At 48.5% G+C, this 21781-nt stretch overlaps 4 protein-coding genes across 6 annotated transcripts in view; 1 reads left to right on the top strand and 3 right to left on the bottom strand.

Annotated features, from left to right (window-relative positions):
- The window catches only part of LOC122365487 (dynein axonemal heavy chain 7-like), a 59733-nt gene extending 59598 nt beyond the window's left edge, over positions 1-135 (bottom strand). The window contains exon 1 of the mRNA XM_043336745.1: positions 4-135. Coding sequence (XP_043192680.1) covers positions 4-75 — 72 coding nt within the window. The 5' untranslated portion in view covers positions 76-135. The remainder of the gene's footprint in view (positions 1-3) is intronic.
- On the bottom strand, positions 75-8797 carry LOC122365490 (dynein axonemal heavy chain 7-like). The gene is made up of 8 exons (XM_043336749.1): positions 8784-8797; positions 8403-8556; positions 7882-8031; positions 7251-7433; positions 3357-3451; positions 933-1080; positions 403-530; positions 75-78 (listed from the first exon to the last, which is right to left on the bottom strand). The coding sequence occupies exons 1-8, from the start codon at positions 8795-8797 to the stop codon at positions 75-77; spliced, it is 876 nt and encodes a 291-aa protein (XP_043192684.1).
- An 843-nt stretch (positions 8798-9640) lies between these two features.
- LOC122365489 (dynein axonemal heavy chain 7-like) lies at positions 9641-11362 on the bottom strand. Its single transcript, XM_043336748.1, has 4 exons — positions 11187-11362; positions 10625-10861; positions 10169-10316; positions 9641-9822 (listed from the first exon to the last, which is right to left on the bottom strand). Exons 1-4 carry the CDS (start codon positions 11331-11333, stop codon positions 9641-9643), a joined length of 714 nt encoding a protein of 237 aa, XP_043192683.1. The 5' UTR covers positions 11334-11362.
- A 551-nt stretch (positions 11363-11913) lies between these two features.
- On the top strand, positions 11914-20542 carry LOC122365497 (deubiquitinase OTUD6B-like). 3 transcript variants are annotated; one of them, XM_043336764.1, is made up of 6 exons: positions 11914-12077; positions 17551-17694; positions 17996-18147; positions 18456-18724; positions 18984-19200; positions 19686-20542. In XM_043336764.1, the coding sequence occupies exons 2-6, from the start codon at positions 17601-17603 to the stop codon at positions 19869-19871; spliced, it is 918 nt and encodes a 305-aa protein (XP_043192699.1). In that variant the 5' UTR covers positions 11914-12077; positions 17551-17600; the 3' UTR covers positions 19872-20542. The 3 variants fall into 3 exon arrangements, with proteins under 3 accessions (XP_043192699.1, XP_043192698.1, XP_043192697.1); XM_043336763.1 differs by lacking the exons at positions 17551-17694; positions 17996-18147; positions 18456-18724; positions 18984-19200; positions 19686-20542 and adding an exon at positions 15125-17297 and having other exon boundaries at positions 11989-12077; XM_043336762.1 differs by lacking the exons at positions 17551-17694; positions 17996-18147; positions 18456-18724; positions 18984-19200; positions 19686-20542 and adding an exon at positions 15072-17297 and having other exon boundaries at positions 11992-12077.
- The last annotated feature ends 1239 nt before the right edge of the window (positions 20543-21781 follow it).

The raw sequence follows: 21781 nt of genomic DNA, 5'->3' as shown, positions 1-21781 counted from the left end.
TACCGTTCTGAGCTGATCCTCCATCTGCGGGATGCGCACCGACTCTGTCTGGTCCACGTACTCCTTGAGCTCCATCAGCTGGGCCGTGTTGGACGGCACGGTCAGAGACTTGTCCGTGATCTGCTCGTACTCTTCGGACAGTCTGTAGAATGGCGCACGGAAAACGATAGGGTATGTGAAACGGTGCGAGACGAATATTCGGATCCAATGGCGAATTGTAGGAAATGTCAGAGAGACTGCGACTGGAGTCCAGTGCTTATTAATGTGAGAACATTTCTATATTTAATGTGCGATGTTTATGTACATAAAGCATCGCACATGAAGTATCACACTTCTATAGCATGATCAAAGCGCAATTCAGCGCCATTCATATCAAGCTGCGACGGTGAGCGTATGACCCACGTTTTGTTGGTGGCGTTGTGGTTAGCCAGCATGTTGTGCAGTATCTTGTCACGCAGACCGGTGGCCAGCGACACCAGATCCTCGGTGAGTGTGTCACAGCGGAGTTCAAACATGCCCAAACGGATCACCTGCCGCGAGAAACGCAGGGTGGGAAACGCAATGACGATTATAACACTGGCAAGCGACGTTCAATCGAGATCGGACCCATTGAAACGGTGAGCCACGAGAGGAAGTTTTATCAAATTGTCAACATAATAAATTGACTCTTTAAAAAAGCTTTAATGTTTATAAGCTGATAATAGCTGATAGGATGATGAACCACAATTAAACATTATCATGCGAAAAAGACTCAAAAATGATAACATACGACATTAGACCAGAGAAACAAACACCTATTTTACAAAGCCTCCTCCCCCCCCCAAAAAAAAAAAAAAACGTTACAAAACTCATGGATCTCTCGTCTCGGCTATACTCGCACCCGACACCAGTCCCCGCCCCTAAACCCTGTCACTCCCCCTCCCATGTCTCACCTTTGCCGACTCGCAGTTGATCTCATAGCTGAGCTCGTGGTAGCGCACCACCTGCTCCTGGTACTCCTCGAATGGATGCTGACCCGACAGGAATTCCTCCACGTCTGCGTTGGCCTGGCCGCTGATCAGGTACTCGTACCGCTCGTACCTGTGTAGTAGTGGTACAGCAGTACCGGAGAAAGGAAAATATTAGGCTTCATTTGATGTTTTCGGATTTAACCTATGTGACATCGCAATTTGCACTATTTGCACGGGAAGAACTAATTGCTCACGAAGCAACGATATCGAACGACCTATCACATTAAATCTATCACATTAAATCGCGACCATTCCACTTAGATGAAGCTCCTTACTCAACCCACAGTCCCAATTATCCCGTTACGTATCTAGGGGAGAGTGGGGCACATTCGTGCAAAAAATGGATAAACCCATATATCTGTTCTTTGGTTAGTGCAATGGCAAAATTGTTGATTGTAGTATGGAAAGGAACTATTGCAGATAGTTTTCCTCTTTAAAAGTTATCCTATAAAATTATTGCTTCCATTAGAAAAAATGACTTTTATTAACTCTGAACATTTGCACGAAACTGCCCCACCTATGGGGCACATTCGTTCAAGAGATGGGGCACTTCCGTTCACCCGGCAAAATTCGAGAAATTACCGGGCATTACCAGAAATTTACCAAAGGAAATTGGCAGGGGGTCATTTCACTTGATTCCTTTCGACAAGAATGCATTGCACAACAAATGTAGAAAGAATGGGCTGGCCAACAAGAATGTGCCAACTGCCGGCCTCCGTGACCTCGCCAAGTTCGCGTGAATTGCTCGTCACGACGTCGCAAGCAGTCGAGACTGAGTCAGGCGAGCGTCATTAGAGAAACCTACTACAGATAAAGTCATAAATCGCAAAAACTAAAAAAAATATGCACGAACGTGCCCCCAGGCAGTGCGTACACGAACCTGCCCCACGACGTTATTAGTAATATACTAGGGTGACCCGCGTGCTCCGCAACGCGAAAAGGGATATTTTCGATCGGCGGGTGTTTGGTTGTTCTTGTGTCGGTTTGGTTATCTATCCATTTCGGTCGATAGCTTTTTGACGGCTAAACGTTTTGGTTTGGAAAAAAATATCCATCGCATCGAGGTGCCCGTGTCTGATAAGCATGCTTTCCACTTCAGAATCTGTCAAATGTGCTTTATAATTGAGGTGCGTAGTTTTAAGACAAATGAAAGGCGTAGATAATTTTCGCTAAAAATCGTTTTGCAGAGGTTTAAAACATTTATATTTTTAAGAATACTGTTGCTTGTCATGCAAACGTGATGATTGGATCTTGGAGAGAATTGAATGCTCTTTCTAATGATAGCATTTTCAATTGTCAAGCGTATCAGGTTAAGCAGCAAATCCCGTGTATCTTTTTAGTGGCACATTGTGGACAAATACCATTTTAATTCAGCGATTTTTCCACATTGTTTTTGATCAATTAGCTGTCCACAATTTTTCCATGAGAGGCGGTACATTTCTCTTGGCAACTGACGTTGTTTCAACTCTCTCAGTCTGATGGTCACGGGAAAATAAAATAAAATCCAAAATACGTCTAAAATGGCACTTTTTGAAATGAAATTGCCCTCACACTTGCACGTGGCGCGTGCCACCCCTGCACCGCACACTATTCGATTGCCCGTTCGATTCTCTACACGATGCTGTTTTCCCCGTGCCGATCGGGCGCACGGCTACCGAGATATTGCACGGGGAACGGACCCGTGTCGGGCAAATTTAGCCATTTTCGCCCGTTTTTGCCAGCCGATTTATACATGTAAAGTCTATGACGCGAATTTGCACTTTTTGGGCACGCGCCACGCGCTCGCTATCGATCCGATCGAGCCGAGACCGCTCAAAGGCACGTTGTCCATCCTTGTTCTATAACTTGCGCAAATTTCAGCGCGGGAGGTGCAACGGTGTGACCTGTAACCCGCGCTACGTAGCACCATGTCGCGACCTTCGTAATAGACAGAAACTACGCCTTCCTCAAATAGTAATATAGATTTCAAAATTTCTTTTTGAAAAAATGACACTTTTTCAACAAACAAGTTTGCAGCAGTTCCGTGAATAGAGTGGGCTTCTTCACCCCCAATTTTGAAAAGCTGAACCACATTTCCGAGTCAGGATCACGAAAATGGATGATATGAGAAAAGTTTGGAAAGCTCACGAATATTACAAATTTGCGTTTTTATCAAGCATGACAGCAGGTACAGTGTTGTCTTCTACGGTGAACGAAGGGCGGCAATGATAGACATATTTCCATAATTTACCTTGAGCTCGTGCAGTCACTTGTGTTCCCATAAACTGCTGAAAACGAATGTGCCCCATGCACGAATGTGCCCCACTCTCCCCTACCCTCCCACGGAGACGGGCGTGCCACACTGACCATAGGGCGTGCTCCTTGGGTCCGACCGACTGCTCGGCGACCACGGCCCGGACTCGCTGCTTCAGACTCTCCACGATCTCAGGAAGAACCACCGGCTGGACGGAACAGGCGGGAGAGACGGTTAGACAGCGATAGGGAAAACGACTTAGAACATAGGATGCATTAATTATCTTGCTAAACGCTTAGCAAGGTCAAGAGAAGCATTGGCTGACTGCTGATAAAAAAGTAAACATCGATAAATAAACCATTTCATCGAACACTATCCGTTGGGGTCCACGTCAAAACAGCTAGTGACTAATGAGCTAGTGACTTTTGAGCTAGTACAAAAGAGCTAGTGCCTCAAAACAACTGGCGACAAAACAGCTAGCGCCAAAATAGCTAGTAATGCAAAATAGCTAGTGCATCAAATCAGCTAGTGACAAAATAGCTAGCGTCAATACAGCTAGTAGAGCAAAATAGCTAGTGCTTCATTATAGCTAGTGACAAAATCGTTATCGTCGAAATAACCCGCGCCCGGCTGGGGGTCCTGGATTTCCACGCCCTGCTGGGGGGGGGGGGTGTTTGAACACCCCCCCTTGTAACTCGGCTCCTGGGCCACGTAGCGATACGCGGAAGGCGGCGTTCGAAAGAGCGTAAAAAATAATGACGAAATCACTTCGGTCAATTTTTTGGTCAGGTCAAAGGTCAGGTCACCAGAGGTCATTGAAGGCAAAATTTCGCCGATTTCCAGGTCGAATGGCGAAAATTTCCAAGAAGCCAACGCATAACTCGGGAACCAATAGAGCTACAGCGCCGCGGAAAAGCGCATTCGATAGCCCTATTAACGCCCTTTCTGAGTAATTCTCTCAGATTTGACCTAACGTCAACGGTTTTGCCTGCAGGGGGCAAAAACTGCAAAAATAACCGATTTTTTCGGAAACAGTTTTTCTGCAATAACTTTTGACACAAGCCCTGTACGAGCTTACTTTTACCGGCATCGTGTTTCTCTCGTCAAGACGCATCGAATGAACTATAACTTGACCTTGAAAGGTCAACTTGAAAATTTGACCTCAGGTCAAGGTCATGACCTGACCGGAAAGGGTCATGTTGCATATCAGTCGATCCGTATCGTCGAGCTGAACACATCTAAGGCGTTTTCATTGCTCTAGCATGCCTCTATCAAAAGTTATTTGCGAAAAACTGTTAGATACCATTCGTGACCTAAGATGACCTCAGGGCATAAGCAAGGGTCACGGACACCATTTTCATGTTCAGTGTGTCTAAACCACTTGTAATTCGGTGTTTGGGAGTGTTTATAATGTCTTTCATCCAAAAGAGGCGCATTTCAATTTTCTCCCATTGACTTATAATGGGGAGGCCGCAAAATTGACCTGACCTTAGGTCATCGATATCAAAATTCTGAGATATACATTTTGTACATGCTATTGCTCTTAGCAATCGCTGAAAGTTTCAAAGCGATCGGTCACTCGGTGTAGCTATGACAGACATTGAAACTTTTTATGAGGTGAGGTCACTTCAAGTGACCTGGTGACCTGACCTTGAATGACCTTGGCCTGAAATTTTCACAACATGTGTAGAATTGATGTATGATAAGGTGTACCAAAAACGGCGGCGCTCCGCGCCGCCGTTTTTGAGATATTCGCGAAAAACCACAAGGGGGGTGTTCAAACACCCCCCCCCCCAAGCAGGGCGCGGGATAACGTACTGAAGCAAAATAGCTGATTCGTACAAAGTACGAGCAGCTGTTATAGATTCTTTCCCGACGAGTCCTTAGATTCCTTCCTGACGCCGAGTCCCGACAGGTAGAAGGAGCAGAAGTTTGACTGTTGCACTGTGCACTGTTGTTTGACAAAATTATTTGGAATGTTAGAAGGAGGAGTGAGGACAGAGGACGGGATCCCTAGACAAACAACAAATAAGAAGTGTGACACCGGGAAAGTCAAGGCATGTTTGACTGATCGCAACCATCATTAACCCGCGCCCTGCTGGGGGGGGGGGTGTTTGAACACCCCCCCTGTGGTTTTTCGCGAATATCTCAAAAACGGCGGCGCGGAGCGCCGCCGTTTTTGGTACACCTTATCATACATCAATTCTACACATGTTGTGAAAATTTCAGACCAAGGTCATTCAAGGTCAGGTCACCAGGTCACTTGAAGTGACCTCACCTCATAAAAACTTTCAATGTCTGTCATAGCTACACCGAGTGACCGATCGCTTTGAAACTTTCAGCGATTGCTAAGAGCAATAGCATGTACAAAATGTATATCTCAGAATTTTGATAACGATGACCTAAGGTCAGGTCAATTTTGCGACCTCCCCATTATAAGTCAATGGGAGAAAATTGAAATGCGCCTCTTTTGGATGAAAGACATTATAAACACTCCCAAACACCGAATTACAAGTAATTTAGACACACTGAACTTGAAAATGGTGTCCGTGACCCTTGTTTATGCCCTGAGGTCATCTTAGGTCACGAATGGTATCTAACAGTTTTTCGCAAATAACTTTTGATAGAGGTATGCTAGAGCGATGAAAACGCCTTAGATGTGTTCAGCTCGACGATACGGATCGACTGATATGCAACATGACCCTTTCCGGTCAGGTCATGACCTTGACCTGAGGTCAAATTTTCAAGTTGACCTTTCAAGGTCAAGTCATAGTTCATTCGATGCGTCTTGACGAGAGGAACACGATGCCGGTAAAAGTAGGCTCGTACAAGGCTTGTGTCAAAAGTTATTGCAGAAAAACTGTTTTCGAAAAAATCGGCTATTTTTGCAGTTTTTGCCCCCTGCAGGCAAAACCGTTGACGTTAGGTCAAATCTGAGAGAATTACTCAGAAAGGGCGTTAAAAGAGCTATCGAATGCGCTTTTCCGCGGCGCTGTAGCTCTATTGGTTCCCGAGTTATGCGTTGGCTTCTTGGAAATTTTCGACATTCGACCTGGAAATCGGCGAAATTTTGCCTTCAATGACCTCTGGTGACCTGACCTTTGACCTGACCAAAAAATTGACCGAAGTGATTTCGTCATTATTTTTGACGCTCTTTCGAACGCCGCCTTCCGCGTATCGCTACGTGGCCCAGGAGCCGAGTTACAAGGGGGGGTGTTCAAACACCCCCCCCCCCCAGCAGGGCGTGGAAATCCAGGACCCCCAGCAGGGCGCGGGTTAATGAGATTTTTCACCGCCATCCATAAAGAGCAAAATCTTCAAGCATCTGATCTTGTGATATTTAAAAGTGGCCAGGATGTTCAAAAACAAAAGAAAGCATACAGAGACATGAATGTCAGATTAGTCACTCTACTGAGACGCTACAGGGCAGGCATCATTAGCAAAAAATAATTCATTCGGGGAATAGGTTTCAACATCACTTTGAATGTTTGAGATGACATATCGCGGGAAATATATATTTACAGTCATAGATATCTTGCATTTTCGAAGCGAAGTGAATGGGAAAGGAATAGAGGTCCAATGAAATAACTATTTTGACGCTAGCTATTTCGTCACTAACTGTTTTGAGGCACTAGCTATTTTGCTTCACTAGCTACTTTGACGCTAGCTGTTTTGTCACTAGCTATTTTTAAGCACTAGCTATTTTACTTCACTAGCTATTTTGACGCTAGCTGTTTTGTCACTAGCTGTTGTGAGGCACTAGCTGTTTTGTACTAGCTCAATAGTCACTAGCTCAAATGTCACTAGCTATTCTGACGTGCACCCATCCGTTGCTACTTGTACTGCTCCGCATTCTCCTAGTAAGTGTTTCGTGAAATGACGAATGACGTAAACTTTTACTTTCACTATGCTCATATCAACGTTGATATATCACTCAGCACGAAACCCCTCAACCAGTAACACACTAGTTGACACCCTGCCAACAACCTCACAATTCCTCGCCTCACCTTCAGGTACTGGGCCCGCCCGGGCCAGTCGAGGAATACGCGAGTCTCTGCCCGTTTCAGCTTCTGAACGGCGGCGATGATGCGTTCAAATACGGCCAGCAGCTGCTCCTCAAACTCGTCCACGGTTGGCTGGAAGTGCAGCTCGCCGCCCGAGCGGACCAGGTGCAGTACAAAACCGCGGCTCTGGCGGTAAACACATAGCGTCAGCCAGCCGAACCACAGCGGCGGCCCGGTTGCCGCACGAATCCGCAGCTCTGACGGCGAAACAAAGTGGTAGGGGAAGCCACCAGTGCCACAACCACCTCGCATTGTCGAATGTAGTCTAAAGTCAATCATAATGAACTTGGTAAAAATGCACTAATGGGAAGGAAAAGTATTTTGGGTACGCTAGAATCTGCATAAACGCAGGAGTCACCGAAGGTTGAATGGTCTAAAAGAATTAGCGGTGGTTAAAATTGACGGCAGTAACTAAAAACACCCGGGAACTCAGACACATCAATAGCGGACTAGCATAGTAGGTGATTATTTTCTTTGATTCAAGCGTAATTCCCGCCACAAACGCATCAGCGTATGACAATCAACAGACATTTATTCCCACCATTCAAACCGTCACACTGAGTCAAATCCTCACCTTGCTGCTGCACAGCATGTCCGTGTACTCCCAGATGGTGTGCAGCAGCAGGTTCTGCACGTTCATCGACATCAGCGTGGCCACCGCGTTGAAGAACGTCTCTAGTTTGTCAGGTTGGCTGAGCGAAGGCATCATGTTTCGCTTGGCACCCTGCCAACCGACGCCAGACGGTCACGGGCGCGTCTCGCGGTCGGTGTCAAATAACGCATCGCTACAACCGCCATCGCCCGTCGGTGGTGTCGGATATCAGGCTCCGACGAGTTACTCCAACCAGAGCCGACCGATTTTGATAAAACTAATTGACTCAGCTCTACGCAGCTCACACATAATTTCTTCATTGCTACCTTCTACATATGGGTGGCAAAAATTATCGATACCTAAATAAAAAGGTGCTTGTAACTTGCCAACATCCAATTGAGAAAGTCACCTCACACACGGCATCATCATGTGACATGACGTCCCACGGTATCCAATACACAACATATTTCCAGACCCACTGTAGTGTAGTGATGCTGACTGACCTGCATCAGGATGTGATGGACTGCCGGGAACCAGTCGTGCTCCAGCGCCTCCATGGTCCGGGCAATGTGCTCCTCCAGCAGGTGGTTGAACTCTGAAAGCTCCAGCGCTGGCTCGGCAGAGTATAGCTCACTCGAGTCCAGCAGCCGAAGCTCACTGCCGCGCAGACACACGCACAGTTGCACAAACGCATCGGGAAACTGCGAGATTCACTAGAACTGGGAATGTCACGGGTTATATGTAAAACTGGGAGATTATACCCGACAATTCGTTACGAAGATGGCGAGGGACTGAGATCGACAAACCAGCTTTTGGCCACTGTCGTCTTTGGTCGCTAAACACCAACTGACCGCGAAATCGGCAATATCACGCCGGCAACGTACGGAACGAGCACCATCACACAGTCACGCCCTCCCACTACGATGCCAGCCACAGCCTCACTAAAATCACCGAGTCCGACACACCGACGACGTCGCGTAGTGTCGGCCGGCGCAGCGAGTGCCTGAAGGATAGACTAACCCGCCGTACACTGACGTGCTGCGGTACAGTCTACCTCCCCGTCGCCCTCCGCCGCCGCGCCACCACGCCGCAGCGCTGCAGATCGCTCGGCCGCGTTCGGCGTCTCTCACCTGAACTGTTTATACCAGAGATCGAGGATCTGCAGCAGACACGTGTTGATGGACCACAGGTTGAAGAAGATGAGTCGCCGGTGGTGAAGGAAGCTGTGTCGCCACGGTGACGGGGTGACCCGCAGCTCCAAACGGTGGGGGAGCGTCGGAGGCGGCTCGGCGTAGTCCTGGCGCAGAGGCGAGTGAGGAAGAGAAATACAGCAGGCACTTTTTCTGCTTCAAATTCCACTTGCAATCATGATTCTGGTCATGGAAAACTGACTAATTACATAAAATATTGGCAGATACGCAGGAGCGCAAAAAAAAAACGATAGCCACCGCAACTGACGCCGCTATTACCTGTCCCGGCCTCTCCGTTAGAATGTAGTCGACCACCGCCTTCTTCACACCAAACAGATACTCCTCCGTCAGCTCAATGTGCAGCTTTTCCAGCGGTTCTGCCCGGCTCTGGAACCGACGATCGTCGTCAAACCAGTCTTGATACTGACAGTCATTGTTATACATACGACTCACACTACTACCACGAACGCTTCGCACAAACTCAGAACATCTTAGAACGCCTGCTGAATTAATAACTTCCCTCTATGTAGTCCCAGTCATCCACAGCAGAGTCAGCCGAGCCCACCAGCCTCACCCACCCGGAGTTTGGCGGCCAGCATTGAGTCCATGTGCTGCAGCCACTGGTCGGCCATGGGAGCCACCTGGCCCGTCTCGATGCCGTTGTGGATGTAGTAGTAGTAGCGCAGCAGAGCCCGCTCCTGGGCGGACGGGTCGGCGCTGCTTGACTCCGACACTGCCCGGCACAGACGGTCAGAGATGGAGAGTGGGATTTGTGCGGTGGGTGATGGGGCGGCGCTGACATTGAGAAGATGTCAGACGAGACAGCGACGATAGATGAACGAACGATAAACGAAACAGTTACTATGACACTACCGGCTGTTCGTTCTTTCTTTGAGTTCCTAGATCCATTCGGTTACGACCGTTAACGTTTTGATATATTACTTTTACTAGCCTTTCCGTATGAGAGCCGTCTTCCTATCATACATCGCTGCTTAGCCTAGGAGTCGCTAAGCACCCCCTCTCTAGCATTAAGCACTCGCTAAGCTCTACCCCATTTTATCGTCCCACAGTCCACTCACGGGGCACGGGTAGCTCTGTTACGGACCCGGTACGGGAGGCCGGCCCGCTGGTCAGTGTGTCGTCATCGTTGGAGGTGAGCAGCTCCACCAGTCTGCGACGGAACTGTTCGCGGTCCACCCGGCACTGCAGGTACGACTGGGTGGCCACCTGACAGCAAACGGCGGGCGACGGCGGAAATGAGAGCGCAGTACACACATACTACATACATGGAATTCATCTGACCCACTCCGATCAAAACTACCGGTCAAATCAGGAAGGTAGCTAAGCCTTTATATTCAAGCACGATTATGTAGGTATGTAGAAGTCAAGGAAACAATGAGACGAGTGCGACGGCCAAGAGCAGCGATGGAAAACGTATCCATCACGCACTTCCTTGACCGTATTGCAGCTATTCCACAACACGGAACACCCACACCTTTTCCTCAAGCCATCCTGTCATCTCCCCAGTCAGTCACCTTTTTGGCCGGTCGCGTGAACTTGTTTCGTTTGATGACGCATCGTTCGGCGATGTGCGGCGGCACGGCGCCACGCCGCCGGCCCGGTCCCGTGGCCGGTAGACGGAACAGCGGCTCAGTGGCCGGCGGCTGGCTGCGGTCCGAGCCATACCGGGCGAACGGTGTGAACACCGGCGGCTCCTGCAGCCACGGCGGCTGCTCGCGCCGCAGAGACATCTCCGGTACGAACTGACTCGTCTGCAAGGGAGGGGGGGGGGGGAGGTTATGCATCTACCGGAGCTGTGCTGTCTTGTGACCGTGAGAGGCCTAGTAAATTGACGATAACTGATAACGTTTAATTCATTTAAAGGTTAGATATACTGAATAAAAGCGCACACTAATAATGCTTGTCTGTCAAAGCGTGACAAAAAATTTCCCATTAAACACGCGTCAACTATGAAACACAATAACTTGATCATTCAACGGCTACTTTTGCATGCATATACTGTTACGCGTCGCTTATTTTCCTTCACACCGATATACGTCAGAAGTCGTAGTACTACAGCAGAACCTCCTCTGTCACCTGATCGTTGACATCTTTCGGTAGGTTACTGTGCGGGGCGAACTCTTCCCTCTTGTGTGGGATGGGGGCGTTGTAGTGGGGCTTCTTCACACACGGAGAACCGCCGCCCGTTGGCTTGATGCTCGGTCTTCTTTTGGAGCCGCGCATGGCGCTGGCCTAAAATAGACAAATTTATAGCAATGATACATTGACATCAGTGACGGAACGCCGATGAGCCATGAGCCAAATGCATTTCGAATCTCAATTGTTTCCATTTGCACGTAATCTAGTCTCTAGAACACTTTTAAATACTGGTGAAGCTGAAAAATATAGTGAAAATTGAACATTGATATCATATCCTGCTTTTCAAACCTCAACCTGAACCTCACTCCCAGCCTCGGAGCTCGAATCTTACTTATTGAGCTAGAATTGAGTGAACGAAATGTCAGGAATGTGGAAATGGCTAACGCAACAATATTATAGCAGACTACTGAAAGTCATCTACATCCGTACCCTTTCGGATGCCAACCAAAAGGCAAAAAAAAACGACTCAGTCCAACTATCTCACCGGAAATCAGGTGATATTTGACCTTGAAGAAATCATATATGTTGCTATAGCAACGAATCCTTTTATCAAGTGCATTGAAAAATAGTTTTAAGTTTACTTCTCTTTGTCCTTCCTGTGATACTTTTAGGTTTTATTGAACAAGAATTTTACAAAATTTACAGTTTTGGAAATAAAATGAATATATTCAAATGCCACATCTACATGACAAATGCATGCAAAATTTTACGATTATTTCTAATGGCAGCAGTAATTGCGCGACTGAGACCATAAATGACGCACCACCTTCTTTTCGCTGAAAGGCGCGCGCGTCGTGTGCGCGGTGGATTTGTGAATATTTATCAAAGGTAAATGTGTTCTTTAATTATTTCCCTTAAGTTTCCCATTGCACGATACAGCAGTCTTCAATGAATAAGCTTGAGATTGTGTTGCACTTTTGACCTTAGGAAGCTTTTTAGCAATTGCATATCAATATTGCATTGAGACCATCACCATTGTGTAATGTGTAATGCATTTCCATGCACTGCTTTTACAATGGTATATTTTTGTTATGCTCTCCATGAAAGAACTATATCCCTCAACGTTTTTGCAGACTTTGGTATAATTGCTGTTTTGTACCCTAGGCTGAGGCACTAAATTAAATAAAATGAAAACCACACCATTTTGCCACAAACAATAGTTTTTTTGGCATGAAAAATTATTTATACAATCACCTACTTCATAAATATCAGGTACTCTATTAGCAGAAGGTAATGCAAATTGCAAAAACCCAACCGTTCCAAACCTAACGGGTAACACAATAAGGTTAAAGGTAACTTAATCGGCATTAGTAGAGCAGATATCACCCAAAGGTTTTCTAACCGAGGAGAGGCGCTGTAGGTTTGTAGGTTGTAGGGTAGGTTTGTAGGTCTGTAGGCTGTAGGTTTTTAGGTTGAAGGTTGTAGGTTGTAGGTTAGGTTAGGTTAGGTTTGTTTAGGTTTTCTTAGTGTGTACCTAACTAATAAATATCTTGTACTAAGAAAATATGTCAATGTAAGCATCAAGGTGTTGTGCCAGTTTTCAAGCTTAGAAGAATGTGTTCTCTCCTTTCATGTTTTTTTTAGAATTCCTGCAGTTCTTAGAGGTTCAAAGGCTTCTATAAGCCCATTTATCAGTCACAACCTAAACCTTAAAGGGACCCTCCCACCTTCAAAAAAGTTAATGAATTGGCATGAAAGTGATGTCGCTCGGTTAAGAAAGAGCAAAAACGAATATCTACCAAATTTCATCGAAAAATATTCACCGGTTTTCAAGATATTAGACTTTTACTTTTGTTTACTTTTTGGGATCTCCGCTGTTCCTATAGCGACTTTATTTGAAAGTGCGGCATTTGTTGCGCGCAAAGCAGCATATACCACCGCGTGCTACAAAACGTTTTAGTCAAACATTTAAAAATCGTTAGATATCTGCGCTGACGTCACACATTCAGAGGGGTATTCCTATGCATTGGCCCCTCTGAATCAAAATGCTGCAATTTTGAAATTCAATATTTCCAATTTAAGGCATTTCTCGATGTTGTGAGTGCCGAAACCGGTAATTGTGAGCCAGGGACCCCATTTTGGCTATCTCAACTCAAATCTAATGTTAAGGTGGGAGGGTCCCTTTAAGTGCTGATAATGAGTAACTATTTTGTCATTACGGAGCGAGCGAAGCGAGCGGAGTCTTTCCTTAGATTAACGGAAATTTCTGAGTATGAGCGGCCGGCCGGCCGGCCGGCCGTGGGGACGCTCTTCAAAAGCTTATATCTTAGGAACGGGACATCCGATTGACAAGCGGTTTTCTTTACTGAATGTCACTTGGACGTAAAAGTTCTGTGGTGTGATGGCCACCATGCGTTCTTGCCAACCACCGCACGTGGCGCGTGGTAAAGTTGGACATTTTTTAAGAACCCCAAAATTGCAACCTCAATAACGGCACAACGGTTGGGCCGATTGAATTGAAACTCGGTACACAGTTAGGTCTCCATCAGATAATTCATCTGCATGTGTTAAGGTTGGGGTGCTGCTGCACGTGCGCACGTGCAGGGGTCGTTTCCAGATCTCGAGAACGGCTGGACCGATGGCGCTCAAATTTGGTACACGGTTAGGGACCAGTTAGTAGGGTGCCGTGCACAAGTCAGTTGGGACCCATTTTGCACGTGCGCACGTGCAGGGTGCCGCTTCCAGATCTCGAGAACGGCTGGGCCGATTGTGCTCAAATTTGGCACGTCGCTAGAGACCGGTTAGTAGGATGCCGTGCACAAGTCAGTTGGAGGTACCCCCTCGAAATTTCGCACGTGCAAGGCCCACCTTCTCGCTCGCTCCGTTAGTCGCCCCATAAGGCGTTATACTGGTAGATACCTATGTCTGTATATCCATGATTTTGTGCTATTGATCAGCCTGTAGGTAAAGGTGGTTTGACTGATTGCCCACCAGATGTCAATGGTGCTCTTTGAATTTCCATAGTTTTGAATGGTTATTTAAATTAAAATAAAAGTGTAAAAAGAATGCATTCACTCATTTAATCATTCATTCATGCATGCATTCATTCATTCATTCATTCATTCATTCATTCATTCATTCATTCATTCATTCATTCAGTAAGAAAAGAATACATTCTTGCAGGCTGATGATTTGTAACATAGGTAGGTACCTATATAGAACACCTGTGCTATTTTTTTCAAAGCTGTTAAATGTCGTGTCAATTTTGATGGTGGATTTTTTGTTTGTTTGCGCATTCAGATAAGAATTTAATGAGACCTGAGAATTTAGAAGAATCCATAATTGCATGAGTATTTTTGATGATAAGGATGCTGCCTGCCTTTGTTTATAATTGTTATTAGGTGGATACTGGGCTTTTTTTAATTGACATGTGACAAAATAACCAAAACGGTGATGCTACCTGCTACAACACTGATCTTACAAGTTACAATATGACAATATATGTTTTTGTGTGACAGGTAGTTGTCAGAAAGATCAGACATGGTCATTGGCCAGGCTGTATTGCTACTTTCCCCACACCAAGTTTTAATATTTTTAGCTCATAATTTGATTTTAGTGCTCTGAAAGTCACATTTTAAAGATACCTGAAATTCAAAACATGAATATTTAAATTTTGAATGCAAACTTCTAAAGATATTGTATCTCAATAGTGTCATTCTTCACCAACGAACTCTTACACGTTGTTTGTCCCTATCTTTTATACATACACATGTACACACCATTAACCATGTTTATACCTATATTATCTGCTCATCCCCGACTTTTCATCAATTAAAAACACAAGATAAATCACCACTGAATGGCGCATCCGCACGCTTCTAGGTTTTCACCGCCTCTTCTGCCAAGTGCCAACTGTCGGACTCTGTTCTCTGCAGCGTGCACTCCGATCAGCAGCATGCCGCCGGCTCTGTCGGTCCGCCTGTGGTGGCCGGGGACGGCCAGGTCCCTGCCCAGCCGCGCCCGGCTGTCCGTCTCAGCAGCGGCGGCGGTACGCACCGCCCGCCAGTCCTGGGAGCCGCGCCCGCCGCGTCGCCGCGTGCCCGTCACAGAAGATGAGGCTGCCGCGCTCCGGAGGCGGCCACCGAACCGGCCCGAGGCACGCTGCCTCTCTGTGGCAGTGCTGGGTATACCCAACAGCGGTAAGAGCACGCTCATTAACCGGCTTCTCAGCTGGCCCGTGTGCTCCGTCTCGAGTAAAGTGCACACGACGCAGACGAACTCTCGCGCGGCACTGACGATCGGCGATACTCAGCTGGTGTTAGAGGACACTCCCGGGTTGGTGACGGATGCCGAGCGCCGCCGACACAGACTGGATCCGGCCACCACCACCGAGCCGCTGTCGGCGCTGCGGCGAGCCGATCTAGTGTGCGTGCTTCATGACGTGTCTGACCCGCGCTGCCGCGCCGGACTCAGCCCCAAGGTACAGCGACTGCTGTTTTCCGAGCCGAGCCGCCCGGCCGTGCTGGTTCTCACCAAGGTGGATATGTTAGCGAGGAAGCGACGTCTTCTGGAGCTCACCCGACAGCTCACCGACGGGCTGGTGGACGGTGTGCCGATTCTGGCAGAGGAGAAGAAACCGCGTCCTCGCCGACTGGACCCAGCTCGTCTGCTGCGTGATGTCGCTAACACGGACGGTAATAGCAGTGACGGGGAGTCTCGTCAGCCGCCAGACGTGGCGCTGGACCGCGAGGAGCAGTTGCGGGCAGCCGGCGTGGAGCTGGCCGAGGGGTACGTGGACCGCGGTGGACCGCCGCCCCCGCTAAACCCCGAGCACCGTCGTCTGGTGCTGGCCGGACAGGCGGACCAACTCTCCGAGTCCGAGCTCGACGCGCTGAGCCGCCGCTGGCGCGCGTGGCCGCTGTTCCGGCGTGTGTTCATGACGGCTGCGCTGGAGGGCGCCGGTGTCAGCGCGCTGACAGATTATCTCCTGTCTGCGGCGCGGCCGGCCGGGTGGCGAGTCAGCGGCGAGCTGGTGACGGACCGCCGGCCACGTCAGCTGGCCGAGGACGTGGTGCGCGCCGCGCTGCTGGAGCACCTGCCGGCGGAGGTGCCGTACTGCATCACCTGCCAGGTGACGCAGTGGGATCAGGGCGCCGCCGACGTACTGGCCGTCGAAATGCGACTGCAGTGTACTCGGATGCAGCACAGCCGTGTTGTGCTGCGGAAGATCCGCGCGGTGGCTAGAGATGCGGAACAGCGACTGAGGGACGCGTTCCGCGCGGAAGTGACGCTGCGTCTGGATGTGAGGCCGAGTCCGCCCGGCTGGGGCGGGGACAGGCTGTGAGTGAGAACTGGTGAGGTGAGCGAAGGTGGATGCTAGTAGTCCAGACTGGAGAGGACTGGACATGAACATGGACATGGACTGAGCGGCAAAGATCGTGGACAGGTGAACGCGTGGCGAGTAACACAATGGTTGGATGTGTGGACATTGCTGATAAAACTAAGGTGACCATTTTGTGCAGGGGTTGTGGCGGGAGTTTGGAGTATGTCTTTGAGTGGTTCTCCTGTGAGGATTGTCTCATCGTGTGCGAGCAGCGTTGTGCAGCAAATGCGATTTGATATGGTGCTGCCTGGTCAGCTGTGTGAACCTTTCAAACGACATCAGCGATAGATTAGACGTTTAAAGGTGCTACTAACTAGTAGTCATGCCTGTCCTGAACGGTGACCTGAATGCTCTGAGTCTTTGATGAATGGAAAAGCTTCATGTCACTAGTTGAGAACCTTCGATTGTTTTGACTGTTTAGAAGGCTTTTAGGTTGGATGGTTACGAAAAAAGATGTGCTAAAAATGCACTTATTTTAGGATATGTGTTTGCTGTTTTGGAGACTGGGCAAATTACTGGGCGCCGATATCTGATGCGTTCCGGGCGCCCAAAGCCTCCAATTATTACCACCAACGTGACCATGACAAGGCTACATATTAGTGTGGGCTCCTTTCGTAAAGCGGCTGCAGTTATGGTTTGCTTTTTTTTTGGCCAAATCGATTGTATGCTGAGGATCTGTAGAACTTCGATGGCATATATTTGTCAAATGCATACACGAGTTGCAATATATGCCTTTCTGTGGGATGTAACAGCTCTTTTCACGTGAGGTATGGAGCTGTCTAGCACTCATGAGCGCGACAACTTCAAAATGTTTAACCTTAATCGGCTAATATGCAGTATTGCTTTCCTGTAAATGTCATGTTCTTTTGCTTATCAAACAAAGTCCCACATCAGAGCATATCCTTCCCAAAACGACGTCTAAAACGACTCTCCATCCTAGACTACAACCATCACTGTTTTCATAACGTGTCCCTCCAGATAACTATCTGAGCGAGACAAGCACTGCCGACCTGTCAGTAGTAGCAGTCATGGACCCCACATCAGCCGACGGCGGCGGTGACGGAGAGGATAAGATGGCAGCCCTCCTTGCCAATCACAAACACGAGAAAAAGGAACTGCAAGGTACGTTCTCTGGGAAGCAGCGGAGGAATTCATTGGCTAAGTATTTTGGGAATGCTCTCCAATTATGTATGATGTTTTCAGTTTCATCCATTTTCTCTGTAAAACATGTTGCAAGAGTGGATCATATTGCGCACATTCACACACGTGTTATCCCAATTCGTCTTTCGTGTCATGTTGCTGTGTTCTTACTTCTTACTTTCTTGGTGTTTGAATCTTGTTGCGTCGTTTCGCACCACCCGCTTAAAAATGCATATGACCGCTTCTGTTGGGGTATACTGTAACAACATTTACGGTGATCCAGGTAAAATTTTGTCCATGAAGAAGTCGATATCGAAAACGGACAAGAAAAAGAAGAAGGAGCTGGCCGAGCAGACTGATAAGATGGAGCACGAACTACAGAAGCGGCACGCCGAGGAGATAAATGCCCTGTCGTCCGTGCTACAGAAACAGCATGTGAGTGCACCGATGTGCCCGTAGATGATGCGCTGATAAATCATGGTCTGTATCAAATGATGAGGTTGTGAGAGCCTCATGCCTAACACTCGCTACCGTAGCCAACCGTAGCCCCTTTCCCCTAAGCAGCTGCCCACCTGCTTGATGGAATTATTGGTTGACATTTGACAAGTTATCGTCGCACCTCTAGCTTAGTGATAGTGCTAATAATCTGTTTAGCCCAACACAAGGCGCTCCGTCATCCGTGCCACAGCCGGATGACAGATGGAAGTTAGGCTGAACCACTGACTACCTTCCCCACCCACCAGCCGGAGGCAGCCGCAGAGGACACAGCCGTGGCTGTCGCCACAGACGCCGTGGAAAACCTCTCAGTCCGCGAGCCACGCGAACCGCGTGTCACCAAGGCGCAGCGCCGCCGGGACAAAAAGGCAGAGCAGCAGCGCGAGCGGGAGCGTGCCATCGCTGAACAGGAGGTGGCCAACCTGGAGGGGCCACGCCACCTGGAGACGGAGGCGATACGGGCCCGACTGCGCGAGCGGAGTAGGGCGATACACCTGATACCGTCCGATGGAGACTGGTCAGTGGCGGGCGTAGGGGAGCCAGAGAGCGAACAATGGACAGATAGGTGGTTTGTCTTCGTACATCGATTTTTACTAGACAGTTATTTAGTCATTTTACCGTATCATGCTTTAGTTTAATGCCAGTTTAGTGTTAAGATGTTTTTTTAAGCTACAAAGTATCATGCATCCCAGCACAAAAGTTAGTAATAATGCATCTTCAATCACCCTCCCTCTCTCGACCACCAAGTTATTACCCCCCCCCCCTTTCGCCCTCAGTCTATACGCAGCTGTACTCCACCAGTTGGGCGGCACGTCCTCTGGCCTCTCGGTCGGTTCACTGCGTCAACGGACCGCTGACGAGCTGACGAAGCACCCGGACGAGTACAAACCGTTCCTCACAGACCCAGCCACTGGGGATATGTACTCGGACGAGGGCTACGAGCGCTACTGCCGGCTAGTGGCCGATACCAACGCCTGGGGAGGCATGACCGAGGTGGGTGAACAGCGAAAGCTCAAGGCTGGTGTTGGAGAACCTCTGATGACCGAGGTGTGAGGCATTATATGTTTTGATGGTCGGCCAATCTAGTTGGGTTGAGTTGGCAATTGGCATGGCCTGTCACGGAGAATCGGGCATTGTGTACGCGGTAGCACAGGCTTGATGTCCGTGCCGTGGTAGTCCGTGGTAGAGACGAGGATTCTTGGAAAAGCATGACCGATGTGGGCGATTACGGAGATTAAGGCAGTTGTATAGCATAGCTCAGTGGGTTAGTCGTTTATCTGTCTTGTAATGGTTGGACTAAATATGCGAGTATGAGAGGCAGGATGGTATTTATTACTGATCAGTCTGTGCCTGATGATGTGAGAATCCTATAGCGGCATGGTTTAAGAAGCCTTACTCGAAGCACCTAGTGCCGTCACCCCTACGCTGTGCCCCAGTATCGCAGCCGCTCGTAGTCACATTCCCTCCCCCGTCGACAGGTGGCAGCTCTGTCGGCCGCTCTGGACCGCACCATTGAAGTGGTGCAGGCCGAGGGTGCCCCGGTGGTGCTGGGTGACGGGCGGCCCGGTAACACCCTCCTCATCACCTACCATCGGCACATGTACGGCCTCGGCGAGCACTACAACTCCACACGCGCGGCCACCGCAGAAGACGAGGACGAATGACGACCGGGAGCCGGGAGCTGATGGGTTTTTGAGGGGCACGGGAGGGTCTGGAGCAGTACAGGTGGGGATGGAAGGACGCTGTTGAACCTGGAAGAACGCTAGAGACCCGGGAGAGGCATGACTAGAGTGCCGGGAAAGGCGCTATTTGACTAGGGGACGCGAGGCTGGAGTTCAACGCTGCTGCCTGCGTCGGATGAAGCTCATCAAACGGTGCATTGAAAATGGCGGAAGATGTTTCGTGCAAGGATGTCCGGTGATGGAAGGAGCCAAAGGTGTGCTGTGTATGAGTTTTTTTCGGTTTGGTGCAAAATGAGTGGTTAAGTGGTTCAAGCCGTGAGGTGTGACGGCGAGTTGAAAGCAGAAGGGCTCGAGTCGCACACCACCCCACGTTGCGACTAATGAGACGTACACACCGGAGCTGGGCTACCTGTCTGAATAATCAGACGCCGATTTCATGCATGCCTCTCTGCCGTTCATTCGGGAGGAAGATGTGATGTGCTAATGCCGTCTTTTTTGTGTGCATCTGCGAATGTTTTCTACGAATTTCTCGTTACAAAGCGCGTTTACATTTGTTACAAAGGTTCTTCTCGGTTCATCCAAATAATGGCGTTGTTTTATTGTTTGCCTAATTAATACTATGACGCAGCTGCCAAATAAACTTACTACTCTTGGTTGATGTTAAGTTGAAAAGCACAGCACCATGGTTGCTTATTCCATGTGTTCACGGCCCACTGTGTTCATGGCTGATTTTGTGCTGTAAGTCGGATCTAGACTTTTTAGGGGAAGACATGCCTAATGTTTGTTAGATACCAAATAATTTGTCAAACGGTGAGGGGGGGGGGGGGTCTTGGTCGTCAGTGCCCATGTTGTTGGGCACTGTTCGGCATGGGATAGCGCTGATAGTAGTTTGCACCTTTGGAGAAATTGCTCTCAGTAGGGAAATCAAAGCCCGAAAAATCAAAGATCATTCACTCGTTGTGAAGACTGAAACTGTGTCCATGCCTGGCAGTCTCCGAAGTACTCGTATATCGCTTATGTATGTTGCATCTGTGGCGGTCCCTCGATCAAATCACGAAAGAACAGGACGTAGGGATAAAAATCGCTCTCCTCATTGCTCGTTGGCTCGACACAAAACAAAATACCACATGTGTATTCCGAAAACCACAGGGGACACCAACAGCTTGACGCTGATGCCATCCCTCCAAACCGGCCTATCTGCATTATACATACAGTCATCCCGATTCACAGCCCCACAGCCCCTATCCAAGCCTCATTTTACTGTTACGGTAAGGGCGGAACAGTCGGCATGCAAGGCCACATTCGACGAGAACACCGCACAAGTGGCACAGGTTGTCCCTTACATTTACTATTTAATACTGATTTACTGGACGCGGGGACGCTATTGAGATACAGCTTGGTAGGAGATACGAAGAACGAACACAGGCTAGAAGAGCTGGCTGGCACGTCACTGAACGGTAAATCTATCGTGATAATGTAGCGGTAGCGGGACAGTTATGCTGCGCTCTAGTAGACTAGACACTCAGCCGACCAGGGTCTCTCACGCGGTTGTGAAACAACGCACTAAGGTTATTGCTGACGTGCTGTAACCAATAATCAACCTCTGGCCCTCTGCCATAGCCGTCAACAGTTTCTGACATTTCAGCGCCACATTTTTCGCTGGAGCATGACACACAAACATCGCTTCAGCTCACGTACCTCTCATTTTATACCCATATCCAAAAACATTTCAAACTATGGGATCCGCTTTATTTAAACATACACCGTCGTAGCCTCTAAAATGCCATCATCTGTCGAAAATTAGGACATTACAGCGTCGAAAGACAATAAAAACCATAACAGCGATACGCTAAGAATGTTTTCGCTAGCAATACTTCCAGTCCCACCCCAAA

Source organism: Amphibalanus amphitrite, unplaced genomic scaffold, assembly GCF_019059575.1.
Source record: "Amphibalanus amphitrite isolate SeventyFive unplaced genomic scaffold, NRLGWU_Aamphi_draft 000744F_arrow, whole genome shotgun sequence".
NCBI lineage: Eukaryota > Metazoa > Arthropoda > Thecostraca > Balanomorpha > Balanidae > Amphibalanus > Amphibalanus amphitrite.
The sequence above is the reverse complement of the archived record's forward strand: the minus strand, read 5'-3'. Positions and strand labels throughout refer to the sequence as shown.